Below are 25,818 nucleotides of genomic sequence, written 5' to 3'. Positions count from 1 at the left end.
CCAAAAGATCACCCTGGCTATTGTATGGAAAGAGAATCAGAGGGCATAGAAGGGCTGGTGGAAACCAGTTAGGAGGCCATTGCTGTAGGGCTTGACTGGGAGGTGGTGCTATTGATGACAAGAAGTGGACAGATGGGAGAACTATCTAGGGAGTAATTTTTAACAGAACTTGGCAGTGGATTGGGGACACACAAATATGCAACATGAATGCCTATGCAGGGACAGACAGATGTATGCCCAGAGTTCCTGTGAGTTTATTTCATCCATAAACTAGGGTTTGAGGAGAGTCTACATGAGCATGCAGCATGGACACTGTGAAGCACGATGTCCATTATTTATAGGGAGAAGCTCCTTAATTACATCCTTCCATCTCAGCATTGACCCACATCTCCTCACTGGCCTATGGGTGTCATCATTCATTAGTGAGTTTGCCCAAGATAAGGGAGCTCAAGACCCAAGATAAGATGAGAGGGAAAAGCCATGGGGACCACACAGCCACATACATCAGGGCAGGGAAACAAAGTGGGCACCGGCCTGGGCAGAGGGGAGGGTGTCTGCCAGATCTCTTGGCCTGGCCCACGTCCAGTGCTGGGATAAAATAGGCAGCAGGCAGACTCCAGCAAACCAGGCTGCTCTTAAATGCCTTTTCTTTCTTTTATTAAAAATGTTATTATAGAAGAAAAACATGTTTATTTTAGAAACTTTAAAAATTTTTCTAAAACATTAAAAATTCCCCATAATCCCACCAGAAAAAACCACCACTACTAATATTCGGACAAGTTTCTTTCTAGCCTTTTTTTTCTATGCATATATATTTAACATAGTTAAATACTATATACAGGCCAGGTGTGGTGGCTCACACTTATAATCCTAGCACTTTGGGAGGTGGAGGCAGGAGGATTCCTTGAGCCGAGGAGTTCAGAGATCAGCCTAGGCAACATAGCGAGATCCCATCTCTACCAAAAAGAAAAATTTAAAAATTAGCGAGGCATGGTAGCACATGCCTGTAGTCCCTAGCTACTCAGGAGGCTTAGGTGGCAGGCTCCCCTGAGCCCAGGAGTTTGAGGTTGCAGTGAGCTATGATAATGCCTCTGCACCCCAGCCTGGGCAACAGAGCGAGACCTTGTCTCAAAAAAAGAAAAAAACCCAAACCTACATATTCTCTTATGCCATAGAAGGTGATGCATCAACACTGTTTCTTACAAATTTAAGAAGAATTGGTTTTGAGGACAGAGGACAGAGAAGGGTTTGAAGGAGCAACAGGAGCATGAAGATATAAAAGTAAAAGTGCTTAGCATGACAAGGAACAGGCATCGCCTAGGGTTTGTTGAGAATGTCGCAAGAGATGAAAATGAAAAATGTGGTGTGTTTGAGGTTGCAGTCAGCTATGATGATGCCATGCACACTCCAGGCACTCTAGCCTGGGCAACAGAGTAAGACCTTGTTTCAAAAAAACAAATACATATATATGTACATGTGTGTATATATATATATATATATTTCACATATTTTTGTGTCATAAAGTAGTTTTGTAGATATCTTTTGTTAATACTGCAGGTTTTCAAAATTTGGACCATGACCCAGAGTAAAGAACTTAATATCACAACATATACATGTATAAATATGAAATGAAAATCTTATGAAGCAAAACTTGTCCTTACTCTGATATTTTTAATTCTATTCCATTTTATTTTTTCAAGTGCTACTGGCAAATCACTTTATTGTTTTCAAGACTCACTAATGGATTCCAAACTGTTCTATCAGAGGTAATTCCATAATTTAGCTACTCAATTCTGTGATATATAGACTGCTACCAATTTGCCATTATAAACGGTACTGCTCTTAACATCCTTGTAACCATTTCTTGGTTAAGAGAATTTTCTAGGGGTAGAACTACAAAGTTAAAGGATGTACAAAATTGTAGGGGGGTTTGATATTTATGGCCATTTAGTTCCCTAAAAGGTTGACCAAGTAAACTCTGTATAGTTTGAAATCTTAATTTTTTTTCAGTTAATCAATATATTAGTTATCTTTTGCTGCATAACAAATCAACCCCAAATTTATCAGCCTAAAACAACAAGCGTTTGTTATCTCACTGTTTCTGTAGGTGAGGATTCTGGGAGTAGCTCAGTTGGGTCTGGCTCAGGCCCCCCCATAAGGCCGCAGGCATCGTGTCAGCCAGAACAAGAGTCACCTTGAGGCTCCGCTGTTGGAGGGGTCACTTTCAAGCTCACTCATGTGGGTGCTGGCAGGTCTCAGGTCCTCAAAGGCTGCTGGCTGTAGACATTGGTTCCTGCTGTCAATGGAAAAGAACCCAATATAAAATAATTTAAAGAGGTTATTCTGAGCCGAGTACGTGCGACCAGGGCCCAGAGAGCCACACCCAAGAAGCCTTGAGCAAGTAGTCTTGCCATGCTTGGATTACAGGGTTTTTGGGGGGTTTTTTTGTTTGTTTTTTTGTTTTTTTGAAACAGGGTCTCACTCTGCAACCTGGCTACAGGGCAGTGGCATCATCATAGCTCACTACAGCCTCAAACTCCTAGGCTTGAGCGATCCTCCTGCCTCAGGCTCCCAAGTAGCTAGAACTATAGGTGCACACCACCACACCCCACTAATTTTTTCTATTTTTAGTAGAGACGGGGTCTTCCTCTTGCTCAGGCTGGTCTCAAACTCCTAAGATCAAGCAATCCCCCGCCTCAGCTTCCCAGAGTGCTAAGATTACAGGCGTGAGTCACCGAGCCCAGCTTACAGTTCAGTCTTACACATTTCAGGGAGACAGGAATTATATGTAAAGTTATAAATTAATACATGGAAAGCGTACATTGGTTTGGCCGGAAAAGGGAGGATATCTCCAAGCTGGGAATTATAGGTTAAAGGTGGGTTTAAAGATTCTTTGACTTGTAATTGGTTAAAGAAACGAAGCTTTGTCTAAAGGCTTAGAATGTTTTAAAAGATAAAGAAGTCTGTTAATGAGAGATAAGCTACCTGACTTATACCCAGACTCAAGTGATTTGTTAAGTAAATTGATGACCTGCAGGAGTGGTTTCAGCTTTGTCTTGTATAGCCTTAGCCTGTTAATGAGTTACAAAAGATATCTCCAAGAAGGGAAAGGGGCATGACAAGGCATGCCTGACCTTCCTTCACAAAGCCAGCAACTCAGCCTTGGGGTATTTCCAGAGTGCCCTTGGCCAAGAGGGGGTTCACACAGTCAGTTGGTGGGGGCTTAAGATTTTATTTTAGTTCACAATTTCCCCTTTTTCACCAACATCTGCCAGAGGCAGCATCGATGGCCAAACTTTTATTTTGTCTCATGGTTGCCAGGGTGCTGTGGCCACCTGCCCCAGGTCCATCCAGGCCCTATGTAGGACTCTTGTAGCAAAGAGGATTTAAGAGCCAAAAAGGCTTACAGCCAATTAAATGTTATACGCCGGACTGGACTGGAGGTGGACAAGTACCCACCAACCCTTAAAACCTTTGAGATAATGTTTGATCCGGTTCCCCTAGACCCTCGGAACAAGGAAGCAGAGACCAAGGTTGCAAACGGCAAAGGAGTTTATTTGCTAGCTCGAGCTAGGGTCCAGGTCCCAGAGCACCAACGCAGTGGTCTCTTCATGGACAAGGACCCTGCCTTGTGGTACAAGGTGAGTTTTTATACTCTCTGCTGTTTACAAGACTCTGGTCTCTGGTTTAGAGAGATATTGGGAAACACATGCCTCACACAAGCTGTTCACACATTGATTATGCCTTGCCCTTTTTTTTTTTTTTTTGAGACAGAGTCTCGCTCTGTTGCCCGGGCTAGAGTGAGTGCCGTGGCGTCAGTCTAGCTCACAGCAACCTCAAACTCCTGGGCTTAAGCGATCCTACTGCCTCAGCCTCCCGAGTAGCTGGGACTACAGGCATGCGCCACCATGCCCGGCTAATTTTTTGTATATATATTTTTTAGTTGTCCATATAATTTCTTTCTATTTTTAGTAGAGACGGGGTCTCACTCTTGCTCAGGCTGGTCTCGAACTCCGGACCTCGAGCGATCCACCCGCCTCGGCCTCTCAGAGTGCTAGGATTACAGGCGTGAGCCACCACGCCCGGCCTGCCTTCCCCTTTTTTTATCTAATTGGTCGGTAGGAGCCCCGGGACTCCTAGTCTTTTATCAGGAAGTAACTTGCGGTCGCCTCTCTGGGGCCTTGTTTTTCTAAATTTTCCTGAAGCCTGTTATGCCAAGCTAAGCATCAAGCAAGCAAGCCATGGATACAGAAGCTGAAATAGGCTGTTAGCCCCTTATAATATTTTCTAGTTCTACAATAACATAAGAGTAAAAATCAAAATGTCAAAGGCAAGGCTATGCAATTAATCTGGCTACGAAATTAATCTATCTATAAGTGTTAAACTATATTCTTGGGTTTAGTTGCAGACTTGTAACAATTTGTCATGCAAAATATAAGCACTGTTAACCACTTAAGCTAAGGAATTTAGAGACACTTGCTGTATCGTAATTTTTTTTTTTTTGGCAGTCACCTTAGTAATTTGTCCTAAGGTGGCCAATAAATTTCTTATTATACATCTGTTTGCATAACTCGGAATAACTATACCCAGGAAACTCTAAGTCGATGGGAAGCAGGAAATTCTTTATGGTTGGGATAGATGTTTGGACCACGTGGCCCAAAAAGGCAAAGTCTCCCATTTAGTATTTGTTTAGGCATCTGCACGCATCCTCGATCTGGAGGGTCTGAACTAATTCCATCCCTCAAAATTGGCCCTTACAATGTCACATGCTCACCTCTTCTGTAATAGTCCCTGGGCCCAGAGGAGGATGTTTGTAGTTTTAGCCACAGTGCATTAGCAATGGAAAACAGGTTGGGGCCAGCAGGACTGAGTAGTTTTTAAATCCTGGAAATACCAGGTAAACTTTGCTATTTATTTAATACTTGTCTTGACTCTAAGAAACTAAGAAAAAAGAATCAGTAATGTTTTAAATAAAAATATAAAGATATTTTAGTTCTTTCCATGACTTTTCCTTAAAGAAGCAAATCTTCTCTGGGAGGCCGAGGCGGGTGGATCGCTCAAGGTCAGGAGTTCGAGACCAGCCTGAGCAAGAGCGAGACCCCGTCTCTATCAAAAAATAGAAAGAAATTATATGGACAACTAAAAATATATATATATAGAAAAATTAGCCGGGCATGGTGGCGCATGCCTGTAGTCCCAGCTACTCGGGAGGCTGAGGCAGGAGGATCACTTGAGCCCAGGAGTTTGAGGTTGCTGTGAGCTAGGCTGACGCCACGGCACTCACTCTAGCCTGGGCAACAAAGTGAGACTCTGTCTCAAAAAAAAAAAAAAAAAAAAAAAAAAAAAAGAAGCAAATCTTGGACTGTAGCTGATTATAAACTGTTGTTTGGGAAGAATCAAAGTAAAATAATATGCAGTAAGGAAGTGGCAGAAAACAAAAATAAAAAAAAACAAAGTAAAATAATAATTATCTGTGGATGATAAAAGTCTTAGAATAGTCATGGTTAAAGACACAAAGGAGCTTTGGTTATTTCTCTGACATATGGTAATTTAGCATAACAACTTTAATTATTGATAACATATACAAAGACATATTAGAATTTTGGGAAGCTCATACAGTTTTGGAACAGATATTCATAATATATTTATACAAATATAACCCCCAAAAAGTTAAACACCATTTCATATTTAACAATGCTTTCTATATGGTTTTAACATACCAAATAAGCCTAATAAGTTTCTCTTGGATTTTCAGTGGCTCTATTATTAAGAAGCTAGCTTGGCCGGGCGCAGTGGCTCATGCCTGTAATCCTAGCACTCTGGGAGGCCGAGGCGGGTGGATCGTTTGAGCTCACGAGTTCAAGACCAGCCTGAGCAAGAGCGAGACCCCATCTCTACTAAAAATAGAAAGAAATTATATGGACAACTAAAAATATATACAGAAAAAATTAGCCGGGCATGGTGGCGCCTGCCTGTAGTCCCAGCTACTCGGGAGGCTGAGGCAGGAGGATCGCTTGAGTCCAGGAGTTTGAGGTTGCTGTGAGCGAGGCTGATGGCACTCTAGCCCGGGCAACAGAGTGAGACGCTGTCCCAAAGAAAAAAATAAAAAAAGGAAGCTAGCTTGAAGTTAAAAGGACTGAAGTTAGAATTTTGTTTTTGGAAAGTTTGTCAAATACTAAAGGTTTAAAACATTTGTTCAAAATAGAATCACAAGTCACTGTAAAATAATGATCATTTCTTTAACCAACAGTGATAGTCATCAAAAGACTTTAAAGGCAATACAGGAAGTTATATGCAGGCAAACCTTAACCCAGGGGTCTCCCTACAATGTAATAATAGAAATAAAGTACACAATAAATGTAATGTGCTTGAATCATCCTGAAATTATCCCCCCACCCCCAGTCAGTGGAAAAATTATCTTGTCTTTCATGAAAACAGTCCCTGGTGCCAAAAAGGCTAGGGACCACTGCCTTAACCCTTTTAAAGTTTAGATTTTTCTGGTGGGGCACGGTGGCTCACTCCTGTAATCCTAGCACTCTGGGATGCCGAGGCGGGTGGATCATTTGAGCTCAGGACTTTGAGACCAGCCTGAGCAAGAGCGAGACCCTGTCTCTACTAAAAATAGAAAGAAATTAGCCAAACAACTGAAAATAGAAAAAATAGCCGGGCATAGTGGCGCATGCCTGTAGTCCCAGCTACTCAGGAGGCTGAGGCAGGAGGATCGCTTAAGCCCAGGAGTTTGAGGTTGCTGTGAGCTAGGCTGACGTCATGCCACTCTAGCCCGGGCAACAGAGTGAGACTCTACCTCAAAAAAAAAAGTTTAGCTTTTCTAGTTAGCCAAAAATCTAATAAAGACAACAGCGGAATTATCTTGAGAAAGCATAAAATCTCTGTTTCTTTTAGGCTGGTAACCCAAAATGTAAAGAAAAACCTTCTGTAGTGAGATTCCTTTTTTGATTTGTGTGTGTGTGTGTGTGTGTGTGTGTGTATGTGTGTGTTTAGATAACTTGGAACTTAAACCTGATGAAAAAGGCACTTGAATTAATCCAACATAGCAAGAGTATGTCCAGGGTCATGAGTGTACAGTACATTATAGAAGAATGTGAATAAGAAAAACTAGTACATTGAATAGGGGAATAAATGACTCTTAGCAACAGCATGAGAAGTTTTCTGATCATATTATTATAAATAACTTAGACATACCAAGAAAGACCAAGAGTATAACATTAAGTTATATTGGAAGAAAACATTGTTTTTTTAAACCTTTAAGATAAAACATTCTAATGTTAGACTATTGCCTGAGCCCAGCCTGGGCAACATCGCAAGACCCCATCCCTACAAAAAATTTAAAAACTAGCCAAGCATGGTGGTGTGCACCTGTAGTCCCAGCTACTCAGGAGGCTGAGGAGGATTGCTTGAGCCCAGGAGTTCAAGCCTGCTGTGAGCTATGATCTCACCACTGTACTCCAGCCTGGGCAACATAGTGAGACCCTCTCTCTAAAAAAATAAAAAAATAAAATAAAGGGAACTTCGAAAATATTTAAAAAACTAGAAGGAAGAAAATATTATCCTACATCCCACCATTCAAATACCATCACTTTTACCACTTTGATGGAATTCCTTAGTCTTTTTTCCCTTCATGTGTAGTTTTTCTTTTTAGTATGTAAGAAGGAGCATATAAGGAAGTATGGAAAGCCCAGAGCTGTAGCTTCTATCTGCACCTTCTAGCCACCATGGCATTAAAAAAAAAGTAAGTATGAAAAGGGTGGCTTTTGATGTCAGAGAGACTTGGGATAAAATTCTGGCTCTGTCACTTTTCTTTCAGATAGCATATTTATTGAGCACTCAGGGTGTCGAAGGCTTTATCTGTCTGTATTAACTCATTCAATCTTCATAGCAAACCCCATGAAGCCTCACTTCTGTTCCAAGGAGACTAAGGCACAGAAAGGCCAAATAACTTGCCCAAAACCACACGTAGTATTAATAAGTGGCAGATGCAAGAGTTAAACCCATTGGTCTGAGTCCGAAGCCTACAAGCTCGACCCCTGTACAAGCTGTCTCCCAGTCTTCATTACCTGACCTTGATGGAGTTAATGAACCTCTCTGCAAAGTGGAAACAATCCTCAGAGTTGTTGTGTGCATTAGCAATCATATATATCAAGTACCTGGAGGGAACGCAGTAGGCATCTCAACAAATGTGGAGTTGTTTCAGGCAAGTTAAATCTGAGATGAGTGTAGAACTACCAGATGCAGTCAGAAATGCAAGTGCCATAAAGCCCAGTGTTTTAGGCACAGAAGCAGTGGAGTTTGCCTGCCTGGGCTTCAGTCCCTCCTCTGCCACTCAACTGCTGTATGACCTAACAAGTTAGTTTACCTGTCTGAGCCTGTTTGCTCATTTGTAAAATGGGGATAAAAATAGTACCTTCCTTGGTTTGTTTTGAGTATGGGGTAATGTGTGGGAAGTGCTTAGCAACATGGTTTGGGCATTATCAGTGCTATTAATAGTACATGCAGGTTCTTGTAATGATATGTATAATGGACGTAATGATAAATCTATGGTAATGTATTAATAATATTACCATAAGGTCGGCCAGGCGCAGTGGCTTACGCCTGTAATCCTAGCACTCTGGGAGGGCAAGGCAGGAGGATCACTCAAGGTCAGGAGTTCAAGACCAGGCTAAGCAAGAGCGAGACCTCATCTCTACTAAGAATAGAAAGAAATGATCTGGACAGCTAAAAATATATAGAAAAAATTAGCCGGCAAGGTGGCGCATGCCTGTAGTCCCAGCTACTCGGGAGGCTGAGGCAGGATTGCTTGAGCCCAGGAGCTTGAGGTTGCTGTGAGCTAGGCTCACGCCACGGCACTCTAGCCTGGGCAACAGAGCGAGACTCTGTCTCAAAAAAAAAATAATAATAATAATAATAATATTACCATAAGGTAACATTCCCCTATATTAGAAATCTTGTATTGATAAGCTATGGGGGGAGGCAGGGATCAAATCACAACAAAACCCTTTCGTGCCAGTAACTGCAAAGTCATTTGCTTCATTCCTAGCATACCATCATCGCTCTATGTCCCACAGTGTGCCAGGGGTTGTGGGAAAATCCAGGGAAGGGGAGCAGACCCCAGAGACCCACCCCAACACCCATAATGTGGGCAGCTGGAGGATGCCGCAGTTCAGCAAAGGAAAATGATCCAAGGGTTGGCAATAGGACCTACTAGGTAAAGCTGCTCTAGGTGAGAAATTGGGTTGGGGGTTGTTAAGCCATCACTAAAAGGTTTGCAATCTCTGTTTTGGGAGAGCATTAATAGGACCAATCTTGCTGTGTAGGGAATGGTCTTTTAAGAGTTCGTCACTCAGGAAGGGCCTTGTGCTTGGCTTCAAGAAGTCCACGGTTTTGTGAAGGGCATTAACTCAGCTATTCCATGAAGTGGAACCTCTAAACTTCCAAGGATGACATTTCACTGGAAGAGAGTGGCCAGGAACACCCCCTTTGTGGGAGAGAAGAAACCTAATCTCCAAGGAGAGGCCAGCAGCCCAATGATTGGTAACAGATCGGAAGGGAAACGTTAATACAAGATGAGAAAGGGCCTCAAACAAAAGGGAACCACTGTGGGTCAAGCAGGGGAGCCTGGACATGAGGAATCGCCACAGTTTCTCACTCTGGCAGCAAGGAGGGCTTTCCAGAGCTGGCAAGGGCGGCGACACTAGGGCAGACATCCGGATTCCAGTGATCACAGCTGCAGCTTCTGGGTTCTTTTCTCGCCACGGAAAGGAAGTGATTTCCAAAGTGGCAAGAACCGACGTCGAGATCATTTGCATGCGGCTTTCCCGCATTTCTCCTTGCTCTGCATTTCCCTAGCGCCTCAGACCTGGGGCTGAGAATGCTGGCCTCGACCGGAAAGGGAGGCCGGAGGCAGCCGCCACCGAGCGCCGAACCCTCGCTCGCCCAACTCCGCTGCTGCGTCCCGGCCGTCTCCTGGCCTCCGGGATCCCCGAGGCACCAATGGGGCACGAGGACCCTTCGCGAAGCTGGACCCCGAGGAGCCCGCGAGCCGCTCGGGGGAACCAGACTGCCGGGCGGGGTCAGGGACCGCAGGCCGGGCAGCTGGGCCGGGCAGGGCCGGCCAGGGAGCACCGGGCGTGGGCGGGGCCGACGGCGCAGGGGTTACTGTCTGCCCCGCCCCGACCGCACTGACTCAGTTTCACCAGAAACCAGGGGGAGGAGGTGGCAGATCCCCGGCGCTCCGAGCACCGGGGCGGAAGCTGCGGCCCAGGCCGCGCTGGAAGCCGGGACCGGAACCTCAGCAGGCCGGGCCCCACCCCACTCACCTGCGCAGGTAACCGGGGCCCCGGAGCGCGGGACCCAGGCGGAGGCGCAGCGGGCTGGTAGCATGTTTGGCCCTTTGTTCTGCGCTCGCGCGTGTGTCCGGGTACGTGAGCTCCTTAGCAGTCCATCTGTCCGTCTGTCTGGCGGCCGGGTCACCGGAGTGTGCGTGGAGGGCCGGGCCCGCGTCCCGCACTTCACTCGGGTGTCCTGGTGCTCCCTCCGCCCCCCACTTCCTCCCGGCCGACCCGCCTCCTTCGAAGTCCGCCCGGCTGACCAGGAGTGTCTCCTCCTCTTCCCTCCCCTCAGGTCTCAAGCACCTTCGGAACCCAGAGGCCCGCACTGTGAAGGTGACCCTCGTGGGGAGGAGGGCGACGGCCCGCGGGAGGACGATGGCCTGTCTGGTCCTGGCCCGCCTCCTTGCCGTCGCCGTGGGGCTCCTGTGTGCGCTCGACCTCCAGGGCTCCGAGGCCGGGCCGCCCCCGGCGCCCCCCGGGCTGCCCGCGGGTGACGCCTGCCTGGAAAGCTTTACCGCCGGGGTGCCTGCCTTCGTGCTGGACACCACGGCTTCGGTCAGCAACGGCGCCACCTTCCTGGACTCCCCCAAGGTGCGCCGCGGCTGGGACTGCGTGCGCGCCTGCTGCACCACCCAGCACTGCAACCTGGCGCTGGTAGAGCTGCAGCCCGACCGCGGGGAGGACGCCATCGCCGCCTGCTTCCTCATCAACTGCCTCTACGAGCAGAACTTCGTGTGCAAGTTCGCGCCCAGGAAGGGCTTCATCAACTACCTCACGCGGGATGTTTATCGCTCCTACCGCGATCTGCGGACCCAAGGCTTTGGGGGTAAGGAGGAGGGTGCGAGGATGGATGGATTTGGAGAAACTCAGAAAAGGGGCTAGTTGTAGAGTCCTGGGGGAGGCGAGCATCAGAAAGGAGTTGAGGAGGAGAGCCTACTTCTACCCCAAGTCCTCCTTAAAAGTAGACAGTATGAACAGTAAAGAAAGGAGTGGGGACGTGAGTGGAAATGGGTGACATCCTAGAGCCCAGACTCTGGCTCCTGAATTCAGGGTGGTCGGACGTGATGGCCTTCTGCTCTGGGCTGTGTGTACTGGACAGAGGAGGCAACCCCCCGGATTCCCGACCTCTGGCACTGGCGGGCTGAGTGAGAGTGAGCTGTCTGGATGAAGCCTGGCCACTAGAAAGGCACCCTGGCCAAACACTGTCCTGGGCACCCTGAGGCCCTGTCAAGTAGCTTGGCCAGTCTCCTTCAGTGGCTAGACTTGGGACTGGTTAGCATCTCTCTACGCCCTGGGAACAGATTGGCCTTTTTTGGTGGTCCGGGAAAACTGTCAGACCCCAGAGACTAAAGAACAAGCCCAGCCTGTGGTTGACCCCAACGCAGAGGGGTGGTGTTGTGGGCATAGTACCCTAGAGGCTCTGGGGTGCGAGGTGAAGAGGGTTGCTGGGTGAATCAGCCTGTTGGTATGTATACCTGGTAGGGAAGGGATGTCAGCTGTCCAGGCAGGTGTGTGTACCTGTGCGTGTGAGCTAGACAGGCCTTCCCTGCTTAAGATCTGGTAGCCAAGCCTTGTTTACTTCCAGGGATAAGGGCAAAGTAGGGGCCAGGGCTCCTCCTCTTTCATCCTGAGACTGAACATTCAGCTGGGATCAAGGTCAATCCAGGGTTCCTTCCCCGTTCTCTCTACTGCTGCTCTGTCCAGGTGGGGCTCCAGGGCAGGGGCGGGTCATACTGATAACCTCTGTCAGCACTCTACAGTTTACTGCTGTGCCACACATCCTCTCACTTAGGTCCCATGACAACAATCTCCAAAAAGGCTGCTATTAGTAGTTATCCCACTTTTTAGATTAGAAAACAGACTCTCATGTTAAATAATTTGCCCAAGATAACACTGCCCATAAATGGTAGGCCGGGGATACACCCCAGAGGGGGGACCCCTAAAAGTGTTGTTCTGTTTTTCACACAAGACCACCTTTCTGCTAGAAACCTATCACTCTGATCCAAGACAATTCAGTGGATAACAGAAAACTCGAGACTAGGGAGTCTGGGGGCCAGAACTGGGCTGGGGCCAAGTCTGGGGGTGGTCTCATTTCTGGAAAGTGGAGAAAGGGCTTTCCTCTCCAGCTCTTTCCTGGGCTAGTCTCTCTGTCAGGCTAAGGATCCTCTCTTCTCCCTGTCCTTACAGTAGCTCTCTTGGGTCTCTGAGGAGAGGTGAGATGATGATTCTGGGGGAGGGGGGCACATCTGTGGGCCAGGCTGGGCCACTGAGTCCCACTGGAGTAGGGATAGAGCCTGTTCCACAAGGAAGTAGCAGCAAGTGTAGGTGGTGATGACTCCTATTGACCTGAGCTGCGTGTGCCCTTCCTGCACTGACAGAGGGCCCATGGGAGTCCTACTCCAGGGCCAGAGCCTGAAGTCTGGTCAGGAGCTGAGCTGGACTGGGGCCACATGGTCTTGGGACCAGCCTTTCTCATCTGGAAACCCCCAGGACTGGCCTGCTTGGCACAAGTTAGGGTGGAGTGGGGATTTCCTGGGGCTTTTAGGGAGCTAGGTCGGGCTTGGACTGAATGTGAGCTCCAGGCCGTTCTAGGCCACTCCTAGGGTGCTGGGATACTTTGGGAAGTAGGGAAAGCTGTTTGTGTGTCAAGGGGCCCATTCTCAGCTGAGTCTAGCTGGAGAGGTTGGAGGTGGGTAAGGACAGGGTAAAGCCATTACGGGCCTCCTGGAGGCCAGGTGGACAAGGCAGGCAAGGTGGTGTGGGTGCTCTTTAATTGTAAACCTTTCATTCTTCTATTGGATAGAGACATCCTCCTCAGGGTGGGCTTGTTTCCTTTTTCCTGCCTGTGGCCAGACCAGTCCACATTCCTGCACCAGGGGACCTCGCAGCTGGCACTTCCTCCTCTCCCCTTCTCTTGCCCTCCCACTCCTCCTATGGAGGAGTGGCTTAGGAGGTGGAGTCTTAGGAGGTGGTGATGTCCTGAGGCCTGGCAGCTGGAGGAGGCTGGTTTATTGCCACTTTAGCCCTTTGCTCTCTTAGGGGTGGGAAGAAGGGAGTGGTAGGGCTGGGCACCTGCCCTTGGTCCTGGGGACTGGGGCTTGGAGAGGACAGAGTTGTGTGGGTGGGACTCAGCCCCTGATTCAGCCCAAGATCTAATGTATCACTCTGCCTGCTGCTTCCACCCTGGGGGCTCAGTGGGGCTCCCTAGCTCTCTGCTATGCAGATGGCTAAGTAGTCTGTCTTCTTTCCCCTTTTCCAACAGCTGATTATTTTCTGCAAAATGCAAGGAGGGAGGAAGGTCTTCCCCCAGCTCACTGCCCCCTTGGCTTTGTCTCTCAGGGTCCTCTCCTGGTTGCCAGCCTAGCCCCGGGCTGGGGAGTTGCTTCTAGACAGCCACTTTGCATCCCTGTTCTCCCTGTCTTATTTCCCCTACATCCCTGAATCCAGTTCCCCCTTTTATTAGTTATTGTAGACCTCTGCACCATTTGACATGTTTCTCTGTTAAATCTCTGCCCTCCTATCCCTTTTGCTGTCAATGTGTGTCCTGGTCTTCTCACCTCTGTGACCACCTCTGTGAGTCCCCCATTGGCTCTGCTTTCTCTGCCTCATCATAGAGGAATCCCTGTTACTCAGCCCCACCCCAGCTGTTCTTTTTTTAATTTTTTTTTTAATTTCAGGATATTAAGAGAGTACAAACATTTTGGTTACATTTTATATCTTTGCCTCATCCAAGCAAGGATTAGAGGCATGCCCTTCCCCTCTACAGTGCTCACCGCATCCATTAGTTGTGAGTTTACGTCCCCCCCAACCGCAACCCCCTAATCCCTGGAGAACATTACTACCCTGTGAGCACCATAGTGTTGATCAGTCAGTGCCAATTTGATGGTGAGTACATGTGGAGCCTATTCTTCCGATCTTGTGATACCTCACTGCGGATAATGGGCTCAAGCTCTATCCAGGAAAATATAAGGGGTGCTAGATCACTGTCGTTCCTTATAATTAATATTCCATTGTATACATATACGAAATTTTAATAATCCACTCATGAATTGGCGCCCACCCCAGCTGTTCTTATCTCTTTCTCTTCTCTACTTTCTTTGCAGTCTTACACTTGGAGTAACCTCTGTAGAGTCTCTGGAGGATGATTTGGCAATATCTATCAAAACTGTAGTTGTGCATAACAAGTCCCCTTGTAGGAATTCATCTTGACACAATTCCACTTGTAGGAATTCCTCTTGTGGCTGTACTTAGACATGTGTAAAACAACTTACCAGCTAATTATTTACTGTAGCATTGTTTACAGTAATGAAGAATTGGAAACAATCTCAATGTCTGTCAACACATCCTATAATTGAATACTGTGATGCTGTTTCATTATAGTAATAATAAACCCTACGGCAGCATGGTTTATTTCTTAGTAGAGAGAGAGAAGGAGAGAGAAAGAGAAAGACAGAGAATCTAAATCAGGAAGCTGGTAGGGACTGGTTAAATATAAATTGTGGTACATTCAGGCCGGGCGCGGTGGCTCACGCCTGTAATCCTAGCACTCTGGGAGGCCGAGGCGGGTGGATCGCTCAAGGTCAGGAGTTCGAGACCAGCCTGAGCAAGAGCGAGACCCCCGTCTCTACTAAAAATAGAAAGAAATTATATGGACAACTAAAAATATATATATAGAAAAATTTGCCGGGCATAGTGGCGCATGCCTGTAGTCCCAGCTACTCGGGAGGCTGAGGCAGGAGGATTGCTTGAGCCCAGGAGTTTGAGGTTGCTGTGAGCTAGGCTGACGCCACGGCACTCACTCTAGCCTGGACAACAAAGTGAGACTCTGTCTCAAAAAAAAAAAAAAAAAAAAAAATTGTGGTACATTCATACAATGAATACTATACAATAATAACAAAAATAGGAAACTTTTTATGTTGCTGTGGAATGATTTTTCAGTATATATTAAGGTAAAAACAAAATGAATAATTTGCATGCTTATGAATTCAAATGTTATCTCCATATTCTCTCTCTCTGTCTCTCTTACACACACACAGACACACACGCACAGACACGCGCACATAAAAGAGGATGCCTTTGGGTGAGGAACCCGTGCGGTCAAGAAGAGAGGACTAAATTTCCACTAACTTTTTGTGCCTTTTGAATTTTATATCATGTACATGTATTACTTAAACTTAAAAACAAAAATTCAAGATCATAAAAGTAATCAGAATCACACCTCTAAGCAGGTGGGTGATGCAGGATAACATTTTGGAGAGAGCGTGAGCTGTGGAGTCAAACAGACCTGGCAAATCCCACTCTGCCATTTAGAAACTGAGCGACCCTGGGCAAGTCATTGAACCTTTGTGGTGTCAACTTTCTCATCTGAAAAGAGGGCGAGAATGTAGGTGTGGCAGGGTCGTTATGAAGGTAGGTGGTAGAGACCGGGGTCAACAAAATTTCTATAATGGTCTAAATAGCCAGTATGTTAGGCTTTGTGGACCACACAGTCACTGTTGCAACTGCTCGGCTCTGCTGTTGTAACACAGAAGTAGCCATGCACAATATGTAAACAAACAGGCAAGGCTGTGTTCCAATTTATGAACACAAATTTGAATTTCATGTACTTTTCACATGTCACAAAAGATTATTCTCCTTTTGGTTTTTTTCATCCATTTAAAAATAACATGACTGGGCGTGGTGACTCACACCTGTAATCCCAGCACTTGGGGAGGCCACGGCAGGAGGATCACTTGAGGCCAGTTTGTGACCAGCCTGGGCAACATAGTGAGACCCTGTCTCTGCAAAGAGATTAAAAAATTAGCCAGGCCTGGTGGCATGCACCTGTGGTCTCAGCTACTCGGGAAGATTGCTTGAATCCAGGAGTTTGAGGCTGTAGTGAGCTATGATTGCGCCATTGCACTCCAGACTGGGCGAAGAGTGAGATGCTGTCTCTAAAAAAATAAAAAATAAATAATATAAGAGATGGTGGGCTGGATTTGGCCTCAGGCCACAGTTTGCCAAGCCCTGGTATAGATGATAAAGGGAAAGTACCTAGCGTGCTGTCCAGCATACACGCACAGAATGGCATCTTTGTTAATAATATGCCTCCAGATTGGTCTCCAACCTTGGCCTCTCTGGAGCTTCCGGGCCCATCTCCCACTGCCAGGCCTTCCCTCCCTCAAATTCCACTTCTCTGTGACTGAACTCACATGTTCCCTCTAAATCTGCTTTCCCTTACGCCTGTGCCCTGGCTCTTGCTCCCTGGTTCCCAGAGCCTGGCAGGGGGGAACCTGAAGCTGGCATTGTATCTCATATCCTCCTTTTCGTTTCCTTGGCTGCCCCAGGATTAGGCCGCTCCCGTTGCATCTCCCCTGAACTGCTGCACTGGTCCACCCGCCACCCTCATTGCTCCACAGAAATAAACAGATGGGAAAACAGCTGCTGGCCTAGCTCAGGCGTGCCCCTGCTGCCCAGGCCCTGGGCCCCTCCCTTAGGACTCTTGGATCTCCATCATGTGTCTAGGAAGTCAATGTCTAGTGCAGCCAGGCCCTCCAGGAATCTGCTCCACTGCTTGCGGCCAGTGTCTGTTCCCTTCCTGTACCACCCTTTGTTTAATATTTGAATGTCACTCCTGCTGTGTCCAGGCCCCCTGGCCTGGTATCCAGGGTGCTTTGAGGTCCACCCCAGCCCAGCTGGTCTCCTTACTGTCTACCTAACTAGCCTTGCAAATTCCTAATTCCTTGCTTTGGTTTCTCAACACCCCACATGCTTCCTCACAATCAAACAAATAAAAACAAAAACAATCAAAAAACCCTTTCTCCCTTCTCCAGAAAGCCTCCCTGAATTCCCCTAGCCTGCCGTGGCTCCCTTCTCTGAATGTCACCTGCCTTATCTTGTACACACATTGCTTCATGTTGTTGGCTCTTATCTCCTTATGTTGCTTCATGTTGTTGCCTGTTAATCTGCCCAACTGGGCTGTAATCCCCTTAAGGGCAGTGTATTTATTGCCCGTGGCTACTGCAACAAATTACTGCAAACCGGTTGGCTTAAAATAATGGGAATTTGGCCAGGCGCAGTGGCTCATGCCTGTAATCCTAGCACTCTGGGAGGCCAAGGCGGGAGGATCGCTCGAGGTCAGGAGTTCAAGACCAGCCTGAGCAAGAGCGAGACCCCATCTGTACTAAAAAAAAATAGAAAGAAATTATCTGGACAGCTGAAAATATATATAGAAAAAAAAATTAGCCGAGACTGGTGGCACATGCCTGTAGTCCCAGCTACTTGGGAGGCTGAGGCAGAAGGATTGCTTGAGCCCAGGAGTTTGAGGTTGCCGTGAGCTAGGCTGATGCCACAGCACTCTAGCCTGGGCAACAGGGTGAGACTCTGTCTCAAAAAACAAAACAAATAACAACAACAACAAAAAAAAGGAGTTCAAAATAATGGGAATTTATTCTCTCACAGTTCTGTAGGCCAGAAGTCCAAAATCAAGGTGTCCACAGGGATATGCGCCCCCCGAAGACTCCGAGGGAAAATTCTTCCTTGTCTCTTCCAGCTTCTAGTGGCTTCAGGTGTACTTTGGCTTGTGGCTGCGTTACTCCATTCTCTGCCTCTGTCTTCACGTGGCCTTCTCATCTGTCTTTCATTCTGTCTTCTCCTTTTCTGTTTCTTTTCTCCTTTTTTTTTTTTTTTTTTTTTGGAGACACTCTTATTCTGTTGCTCAGGCTAGAGTGCTGTGGCGTCAGCCTAGCTCACAGCAACCTCAAACTCCTGGGTGCAAGAGATCCTCCTGCCTCAGCCTCCCAAGTAGCTGGGACTACAGGTGTGAGCCACCACACCTAGCCTCCTATCCTGTTTCTTATAAGGATACTTGTCATTGGATTTAGGGCCTAACCAGCTAATCCAGGATGATCTCATCTGGAGATCCTGTGCTTAATTACTTGTACAAAGACGCTTTTTCCAAATCAGTCACATTCATGGGTTCCAGGGGTTCGATGTGGACATATCTTTTGAGGGGGCCACCAATCACCCGGCTATGGGTAGGAATCCTGCTCTGTGCCTGTCTTCCTTCCCCAGCCAGCCCCTGACCCTGAGATGGAGGAAGCCCCAGGCATAGGCACCGTCAGGTCAGGGGAGAGCGCAGTTCCCTCGGAGCCCTCATAACTGGAGACAGAGTCTGTCTGAGGTGCCAGAGGCACCCTCTTCCCCTGGCCACTCGTCCTAGGGCACCAAGGCTTGCTACATTGTTTCCCTGGGGACTCTGTGCTTAAGGCCTCTGTCCAGCTGGGCTTCTCAGCAGCAATCTGGACAGTGGAGTGAGGCGTGATGGGTTTTAATCACACGTCTCCTTATTTGGCTTTTTAAAAAATTGTTACTTTAAGTTTTTAAAGCAATTAGCCCAAGTACCTGGTTATTGTAGAAAATAGGAACAAGCCCACCCCCTCAAATATCTATGTTTTTTTCCCTAAATTAGATGGCACATGCTCTTCAGTAATTTGCTTCAGAAAGAGGGTTTTACAACATAAAAATGTCTTCAGTATACCGGAGACATAATGTCTGACTAGACAGTGAGAAGCTGGTTTTGTCATGAGCTTCCACCAGTACCCCATGCAGGCTGCCAAGTCCCAAGTAGGTCTAGGTGTGGCCCATACTGCCAGGGCCCCACTTCACCCCGGGAGATACCTGGTCCATTCAGTGAGAGTTGACCTTACCTCACCTTTGCCCCAGGGTCCCGGATCCCCAAGGCCTGGGCGGGCATAGACTTGAAGGTACAGCCCCAGGAACCTCTGGTGCTAAAGGATGTGGACAACACAGATTGGCACCTGCTGCAAGGTGACAGAGACGTCAGGGTAGAGGTGAGACACTGGGCTGACTCCCTGACCCCCTCCCCCCCCGAGCCTCCTGGAGGCCCTTTCTGGGGCAACAGGCCAACCAGCGGTTCCAGATGGGGTGGAGTGGAGAGAAGCTGAGGGTGCATTTAATACCAAGTCTCTCTGCTCTCCCTGGGGCGTTCGGGGATGGCTGAAAGGGCCTGGGGTGGCCTGAGGGCATCAGGGGGTGCCCAAGCCTGATGGCCACTCCTGTGTGTAGAAGAAAGATCCGGACCAGGTAGAGCTGTGGGGACTCAAAGAAGGCACCTACTTGTTCCAGCTGACGGTGACTGACTCAGACCAGCCAGAGAACATGACCAACGTCACCGTCACTGTGCTCTCTGTCAAGCAGACAGAAGGTGAGGGAGAGGTGGGGAGGCAGTGCCTGGAGCCACCCCGCTCTGCAGATCGGCCCCATAGGCCCCCCTCACAAGCTCTTCTCCCGTAGACTATTGCCTCGCATCCAACAAGGTGGGCCGCTGCCGGGGCTCCTTTCCCCGCTGGTACTACGACCCCACAGAACAGATGTGCAAGAGCTTCACCTATGGAGGTTGCTTAGGCAACAAGAACAACTACCTTCGGGAAGAGGAGTGTATGCTAGCCTGCCGGAATGTGCAAGGTGGGCCTTTGAGAGGCAGCTTTGGGGCTCAGGTGACTTTCCCCCCGGGTGAGTGGTCTCTCTTCACTGGTAAGGGAGGTGGGCACCCCCAGTCATCATCTCCCTACTGGAGCCTGGCCATGCCTTCTCTCACCTCTCTGTTCTCTCTCTCCCAGGCCCCTCTGTGGAAAGGCACCATCCAGGTGGGCTTTACTCTTTTCCCTGTTCCCCTGACCTCCGCCAGGTCTCCAGGCCATCCATCCCCTGGCCAACCTGCCTTGGCCCAACCCATTCCTCCCCCCATAGTATATGGAAGGACCACAAACACCCCACCCCTTCCAGCCCAGCATCCTCCCTATCGGGATCTGCCCAGTCCACTGGCAGGAGGAGTAGGGTTGATGGAAAGGGAATGGGGGATGTGTCATGATGCCGTGTCAGGGTAGGGAGAGCGAGGTAGATGATGGGCCCCTGGCACTTGCTCTTTGCTTGAGCCTGACCTCACCCCCACTCCGTCCCACCCCGACCCAGTGTGCTCTGGCACCTGTCACTCCACCCAGTTCCGCTGCGACGATGGCTGCTGCATCGACAGTTTCTTGGAGTGTGACAACACCCCTGACTGCCCCGATGCCTCTGATGAGGCCACCTGTGAAAAATGTGAGGCCTGGGGGATGGAGGGGGTGGGCAGCAGACTCGGAGGTCCTAACGTCTCTGCTCTGCGCCCCTGGGCAGAGCCTCTGACCTTTCATCTCTGCAGATACCAGTGGCTTTGACGAGCTCCAGAGCATCCATTTCCGCAGTGACAAAGGTGAGATCCTCCCTAGATCCCCTGGGTCAGGGCAGATGCTGGCACTGCCATCCTCACTCATTCCATCCAGCAGTACCTGTGGGGCCTGCTGTATGTGCCAGGCGGTGGGCACAAAGAGCCAGGGCGGGCTCCCCAGTTCTCCAGATGAGCGGCCTGTTCCCCGGTGGGCTCCTGGGCTGTCTTCTGTGGCTCTGTGTTTTCTAAGCATCACTCATTCTCTGAACAGCTTCATAACTTTAACCGTGCCCGTCACGTATCACTGAGATGTTATTTACTTAATCGATTAAGTACTTTTTTTCGTTTTGAGACAGAGTCTCACTCTGTTGCCCGGGCTAGAGTGCCGTGGCGTCAGCCTAGCTCGCAGCAACCTCAAACTCCTGGGCTCAAGCGATCCTCCTTCCTCAGTCTCCCTGGTAGCTGGGACTACAAGCATGAGCCACCACACCCAACTAATTTTTTTTCTATTTTTTAGTTGTCTGGCTAATTTCTTTCTGTTTTTAGTAGAGAAGGGATCTTACTCTTGCTCAGGCTGATCTCAAACTCCTGACCTCGAGCGATTCTCCTGCCTTGGCCTCCCAGAGTGCTAGGATTATAGGCATGAGCCACCACCTGGCCAATCAAGCACTTTTTTAAACTTAATGGAAATGGAAATTTCACATCACTACCATAAATGGGAAGCCACTATTACTTGCCATACATTGTAAATAATGATAAAAATAAATACAATAAAGCAATGTTAATAAATTTTAGCTGGACATTGTTACCTGCCAAGGCTCAGACTCTGAGGCCCATCCTCTTTGTTAAAAAGGTAAACCTCCCTGTTTAGAAAACTGGGACCTTAACACTGTCAGAAAAGGTGAAAGAAGATTGAAAAAGAGGCTGAGTGCGGTGGCTCACGCCTGTAATCCTAGCACTCTGGAAGGCTGAGGCGGGAGGATCGCCTGAGGCAAGGAGTTCAAGTCCAGCCTGAGCAAGAGTAAGACCCCGAGACCCCATCTTTATGAAAAAATGAAAAATTAGTCGGGCGTGGTAATGTGCGCCTGTAGTCCCCAGCTACTTGGGAGGCTGAGGCAGGAGGATCCCTCCAGCCCAGGAGTTTAAGGTAGTAGTGAGCTATGATGATGCCTCTGCACTCTATGCTATCTGGCCTGGGAGACAGGGCTGTCTCTAAAAAAGAAGAAACAGAAAAGAAAAAAAGAGAAAGAAATAACTGTGAGCCAGTATAGATTACCTTCGTGCCTAAGATTATTGTCCAGGGTTTGTCTTCCGTGCTTCTGGCAACACTGGAGATGGGCCAGCTGTTTCTGGGGCCTCTCAGGCCCTCACTCAGCCACAGCTGTCCGGAGCACGAGGCCGGTCGGGAGGTGGTGGGCAGGAGCCGTGCGGAGCCTGGCAGATGGTGGCAGGATGTCCTGGGGACTCACTTGTCACTTGGCCTGCTTCTTACCCCCCAGGGCACTGCGTGGACCTGCCAGACACGGGACTGTGCCAGGAGAGCATCCCGCGCTGGTACTATAACCCCTTCAACGAACGCTGTGCCCGCTTTACCTATGGCGGTTGCTATGGCAACAAGAACAACTTTGAGGAAGAGCAGCAGTGTCTTGAGTCCTGTCGTGGCATCTCCAGTGAGCGGGGCAATGGCAGGGTGGGGGTGTGGAGGGGAAAGGTATAGCTAGCATACTCTGCTCTGTCGCAAGGCCTGGGTGGGTCACACCTCCATCCTCAGAGTGCCTGGAGTCAGGGTGGGAGGACAATGGCAGTGGGGGTCTGGGGCACTGGGGGCGGCTGAGTCCCCGAGCCCTTAGTGCTGACTGGTCTCTACCTCATCATTTTGCAGAGAAAGATGTGTTTGGGCTGCGGCGGGAAAGCCCCATTCCCGGTGTAGGTAAGCCCTGGTCTGTCCTGTTACCAAGGTTGACATGTAGGTATCAGCTCAAGGAATCAACTCCACCTGATTGGTTGTGACCGTCTACACCTGTATGGAGAAGGATCCTGAGGTTGCCCGTAGAGACAGAGTGCCACAGTCAAATAGTGATGCCTGCCACGGGCAAGGGAGGGAAGTCGAGTAAAGTGCATGCCAGGGGTCTGCCATTGGAGTTCCAGGCCTTCCCCCAAGCCACTCATAAGGAGGACAACTTGGAGCCGAGACCTGAGGCCCACCAGAATCCCCCTGGGCTCCCAAATGGAGCCATTCAGTCACTCGTGTGTGGGAGGTCTGAACTGGGTGCCTGTGTCCTTCACACCGGGCATCCGTTTGACTTGGTCCCTTCCACAGAGCAGGGGTGGGTGTCAGAACCAGGCAGGCCCTGGTAGCTCCTCATTTCACCCCTTCTTCCTCCAGGCTTTGCGGAGATGGCCGTGGCGGTGCTCCTGACCACCTGCATCGTGGCGGTGGTAGCCATCCTGGGTTACTGCTTCTTCAAGAACCAGAGAAAAGACTTTCACGGACACCACCACCAGCCACTGCCCACCCCCGCCAGCTCCACCGTCTCCACTGCCGAGGACACAGAGCACCTGGTCTATTATCACACTACCCAACCCCTCTGAGCCTGGGTCTCTCGCCAGCTCTCACATGGCCCTGCTTTCTATTTGCCAAGGCAGAGGCCTGGGCTGGGGAAAACTTTAGGATCAGACTCCCACTGCCTGTTTCCCAGGCCCGCTCTGCCTCAAAGGCCCAGACTCTAGCCCCTCTTGGAGGAATCTCAGCTAAGCTCAGGTCCTGAGAAAACTCAGGGTTGGGGGACCAGAAAACCCTTGGGCCAGAAGTATCATACACAGATGGACCTGCCTGCTCAGGAGATTGGAAGAAACTGGAGTTTTGTTTCCTGTTCAGAGCTGTCTGCCCCTGCCTCAGGGCATTAGGAAGGGGCCTGGGGTGGTGACAGAAGCTCGAGGCCCCAACCCAGTCCTCCAGAGATTCCCTTCCACTCTGTGCAGTCCAGGGCTGGGAGGAAGGACCTCCCTGTATAGTTTGTGCTGTAAAGAGTTGCTTTGTGTTTATTTAATGCCATGGAGTGGGTGAAGAGGAATGCTCTGCCTCCTCCCTTCCTCTTCCCCCAAAACAGCTCTCTGCCCTTGACCAGCCCCACCCTGGCCTGGAGGGGCAGAGCCAGAAGAGGCTCAGCTGCATCCCGCACTCTCACCCCCTCCTCAGCTTCCTACCGCTCCAGTCCATCCACAATGCAATAAAATGGTTCTTTTTGTGGGATTTCTGCCTCTGTTCTGTGGGCCAGGAGAGGGACAGGTTTGCTGGGGGGAGATGGGACTGCCCTGTCTAACCGGTTCAGGCTTTGGCCACCCTGTTGAGCAGGTTTTCCCACCTCTCCCGAAACTGCCCTGGCCCCTGAGGGTGGGGAGAAGTGCCAAGTTTGACCACTAGAGGGGAAGGGTGAGAAGGCCATGGGAGTGGGGGTTGCTGTGTAGTATTATTTCTTCCTGGTCTGAGCCTCTCCGCAAGCCTGTGCAGTTGCTGGGGTGAGCCTTAGTGTGCGTTTGGGGATGGGGGGAAGCACACACAGGCTTGACTTGGGGCTCTTATCTCCACCCGGCAGGGCCTAAGTGACAGGGCTCAAGTCACTGGCCATTCTCTGTCCCCACTCACAGAAGCCTCAGCTTCTGCTCAGGAATACAACCCCTGCTCAGGCCCTGAGTTCCTGCCTAGGAGCCTCTAGTGGAGGTACTCCACTCCAACCCACACCCCTGCATTTGTTCAAGCCACCTCCTGGTGCAAAAAAACAAAAAAAATCACACTTTTAATTTGTTCCTTCATCTATTCAACAAATTATTTTGAGCTTCTCTGTGCCAGGCACTGCCAATCATTAGAAATTTGGTATTGTCAAGAGAAGCACATAGGAAGCGCTATTTAAATGCTTTACATATCTGCAATCGTTGGCTCAGCACACAGCTCTGTGCTGCAGGTACTGTTATCCCCATTTTACAGGTGAGGAAGCTGACTTAATGAGGAAGAGTCCCCAGGGTCCTAGAGCTGGGATGGGAGGATTGGATCCCGAACCTAACAGTATGACTCTGCAGTCTAGTCTTGTCTTACAAAAGAAGGTGGGGGCTGCTTTTAAGCAACTGAAGTATAACTGGCGTGCACGTGCATACATGAAGTCGTAAGTGTATGGCTCAGTGAATTTCCATAACTGCACACACCTCTGAGGCAAGCTCCTAGATCAAGAAGCAGAACCTTCCTAGCACCCCAGGATGGGCTTCCTTTTGGTGGGTAACACTTCTGTATTTTTGTACCTATTGTGCTCACCTGGAGCACCTCCCACTTTCTTATCCCTCAGCCTAAGCTCAAAACCCTCCCACACACCCCCAGGTGGCAGATTCTCCTTGCTGCTCACCTGTGTATGCTAATAGGACCCTGAGCCCTGAGCACCTCTTATTTCATTTACTTGTCTGTCTTGCAGCCAGGCTGTGAGCCTCCAGAGCTGCAAATGGCATATTAGTTGCCAGTACCTCATGCTCCCTCCGTGACCTTAGTGAATGGTGGTTTTTTTAGTAAATGTTGAGTAGATGGCCAGGGCTGGGGCTCTTTCCCTTTCTTATATTTCGCGGGGCACCGTATTTTCCCTTCTAATCCGCTATTTTGTCACTCATCTGTCCATTGAGGCTCAAAGCAGACTCAATCCTTCCTCTGGTCCCCCCCAGCACTGAGAACGACCCCCATTGTCCCTTAAGTCTCTGTGAGCACTTCCAGGTTGGGATGATTAATGACACAAACTATCCCGGTGTCTAGAACAGTGATGAACACAGAGTAAGTGCTTTATAAAGTGTTAGTTATAAGTGTTTGTTGGCCCAAAGTGAACATCCCCTCAGGGAGGGCTAGAGAGCAAGTGAGAGGATGCCAGGCCAAGCGCCCTCACCCAAACAGCTGCTGGGAGGCACATAGGGCACCAGTGGGTCACCTCTAGTGGCAAGAGCTCACAGGGGGCACTAGGGGGCGCTCTGACCATGACTGGGTGCTGTGGTATCTCCCGCAAGAGTTTTTTTTTTTTTTTTTTTTTTTTGATACAGAATCTCACTCTATTGCCCCGGCTAGAGTGAGTTCCCTGGCGTCAGCCTAGCTCACAGCAACCTCAAACTCCTTGGGATCAAGCAATCCTCCTGCCTCAGCCTCCCGAGTAGCTGGGACTACAGGCATGAGCCACCACACCTGGCTAATTTTTTTGTTGTTTCTATTTTTAGTTGACTGGCTAATTTCTTTCTATTTTTAGT

The 25,818-nt window shown here is 49.1% G+C and overlaps 1 protein-coding gene across 2 annotated transcripts; it reads left to right on the top strand.

Moving 5' to 3' along the window:
- The first annotated feature begins 10,246 nt into the window (after positions 1-10,246).
- SPINT1 (serine peptidase inhibitor, Kunitz type 1) lies at positions 10,247-23,734 on the top strand. Of its 2 annotated transcripts, none has more exons than XM_069461475.1 (11): positions 10,247-10,342; positions 10,639-11,172; positions 19,050-19,177; positions 19,413-19,551; positions 19,641-19,811; positions 19,967-19,993; positions 20,319-20,444; positions 20,545-20,595; positions 22,050-22,220; positions 22,433-22,480; positions 22,937-23,734. In XM_069461475.1, exons 2-11 carry the CDS (start codon positions 10,722-10,724, stop codon positions 23,140-23,142), a joined length of 1,518 nt encoding a protein of 505 aa, XP_069317576.1. In that variant the 5' UTR covers positions 10,247-10,342; positions 10,639-10,721; the 3' UTR covers positions 23,143-23,734. The 2 variants fall into 2 exon arrangements, with proteins under 2 accessions (XP_069317576.1, XP_069317567.1); XM_069461466.1 differs by having other exon boundaries at positions 19,641-19,859.
- The last annotated feature ends 2,084 nt before the right edge of the window (positions 23,735-25,818 follow it).

Source organism: Eulemur rufifrons, chromosome 2 (assembly GCF_041146395.1).
Source record: "Eulemur rufifrons isolate Redbay chromosome 2, OSU_ERuf_1, whole genome shotgun sequence".
In the NCBI taxonomy this organism is placed as follows: Eukaryota; Metazoa; Chordata; class Mammalia; order Primates; family Lemuridae; genus Eulemur; species Eulemur rufifrons.
The sequence above is the reverse complement of the archived record's forward strand: the minus strand, read 5'-3'. Positions and strand labels throughout refer to the sequence as shown.

What these genes read in the sequence shown, in the direction of transcription:
- SPINT1 (XM_069461466.1), top strand. Translation starts at nt 10,722, where the DNA reads ATGGCCTGTCTGGTCCTGGCCCGCCTCCTTGCCGTCGCCGTGGGGCTC. An exon ending in CCATTTCCGCAGTGACAAAG is followed by an intron (nt 20,596 to 22,049) that starts GTGAGATCCTCC and finishes CTTACCCCCCAG; the next exon opens with GGCACTGCGTGGACCTGCCA. An exon ending in GTCCTGTCGTGGCATCTCCA is followed by an intron (nt 22,221 to 22,432) that starts GTGAGCGGGGCA and finishes ATCATTTTGCAG; the next exon opens with AGAAAGATGTGTTTGGGCTG.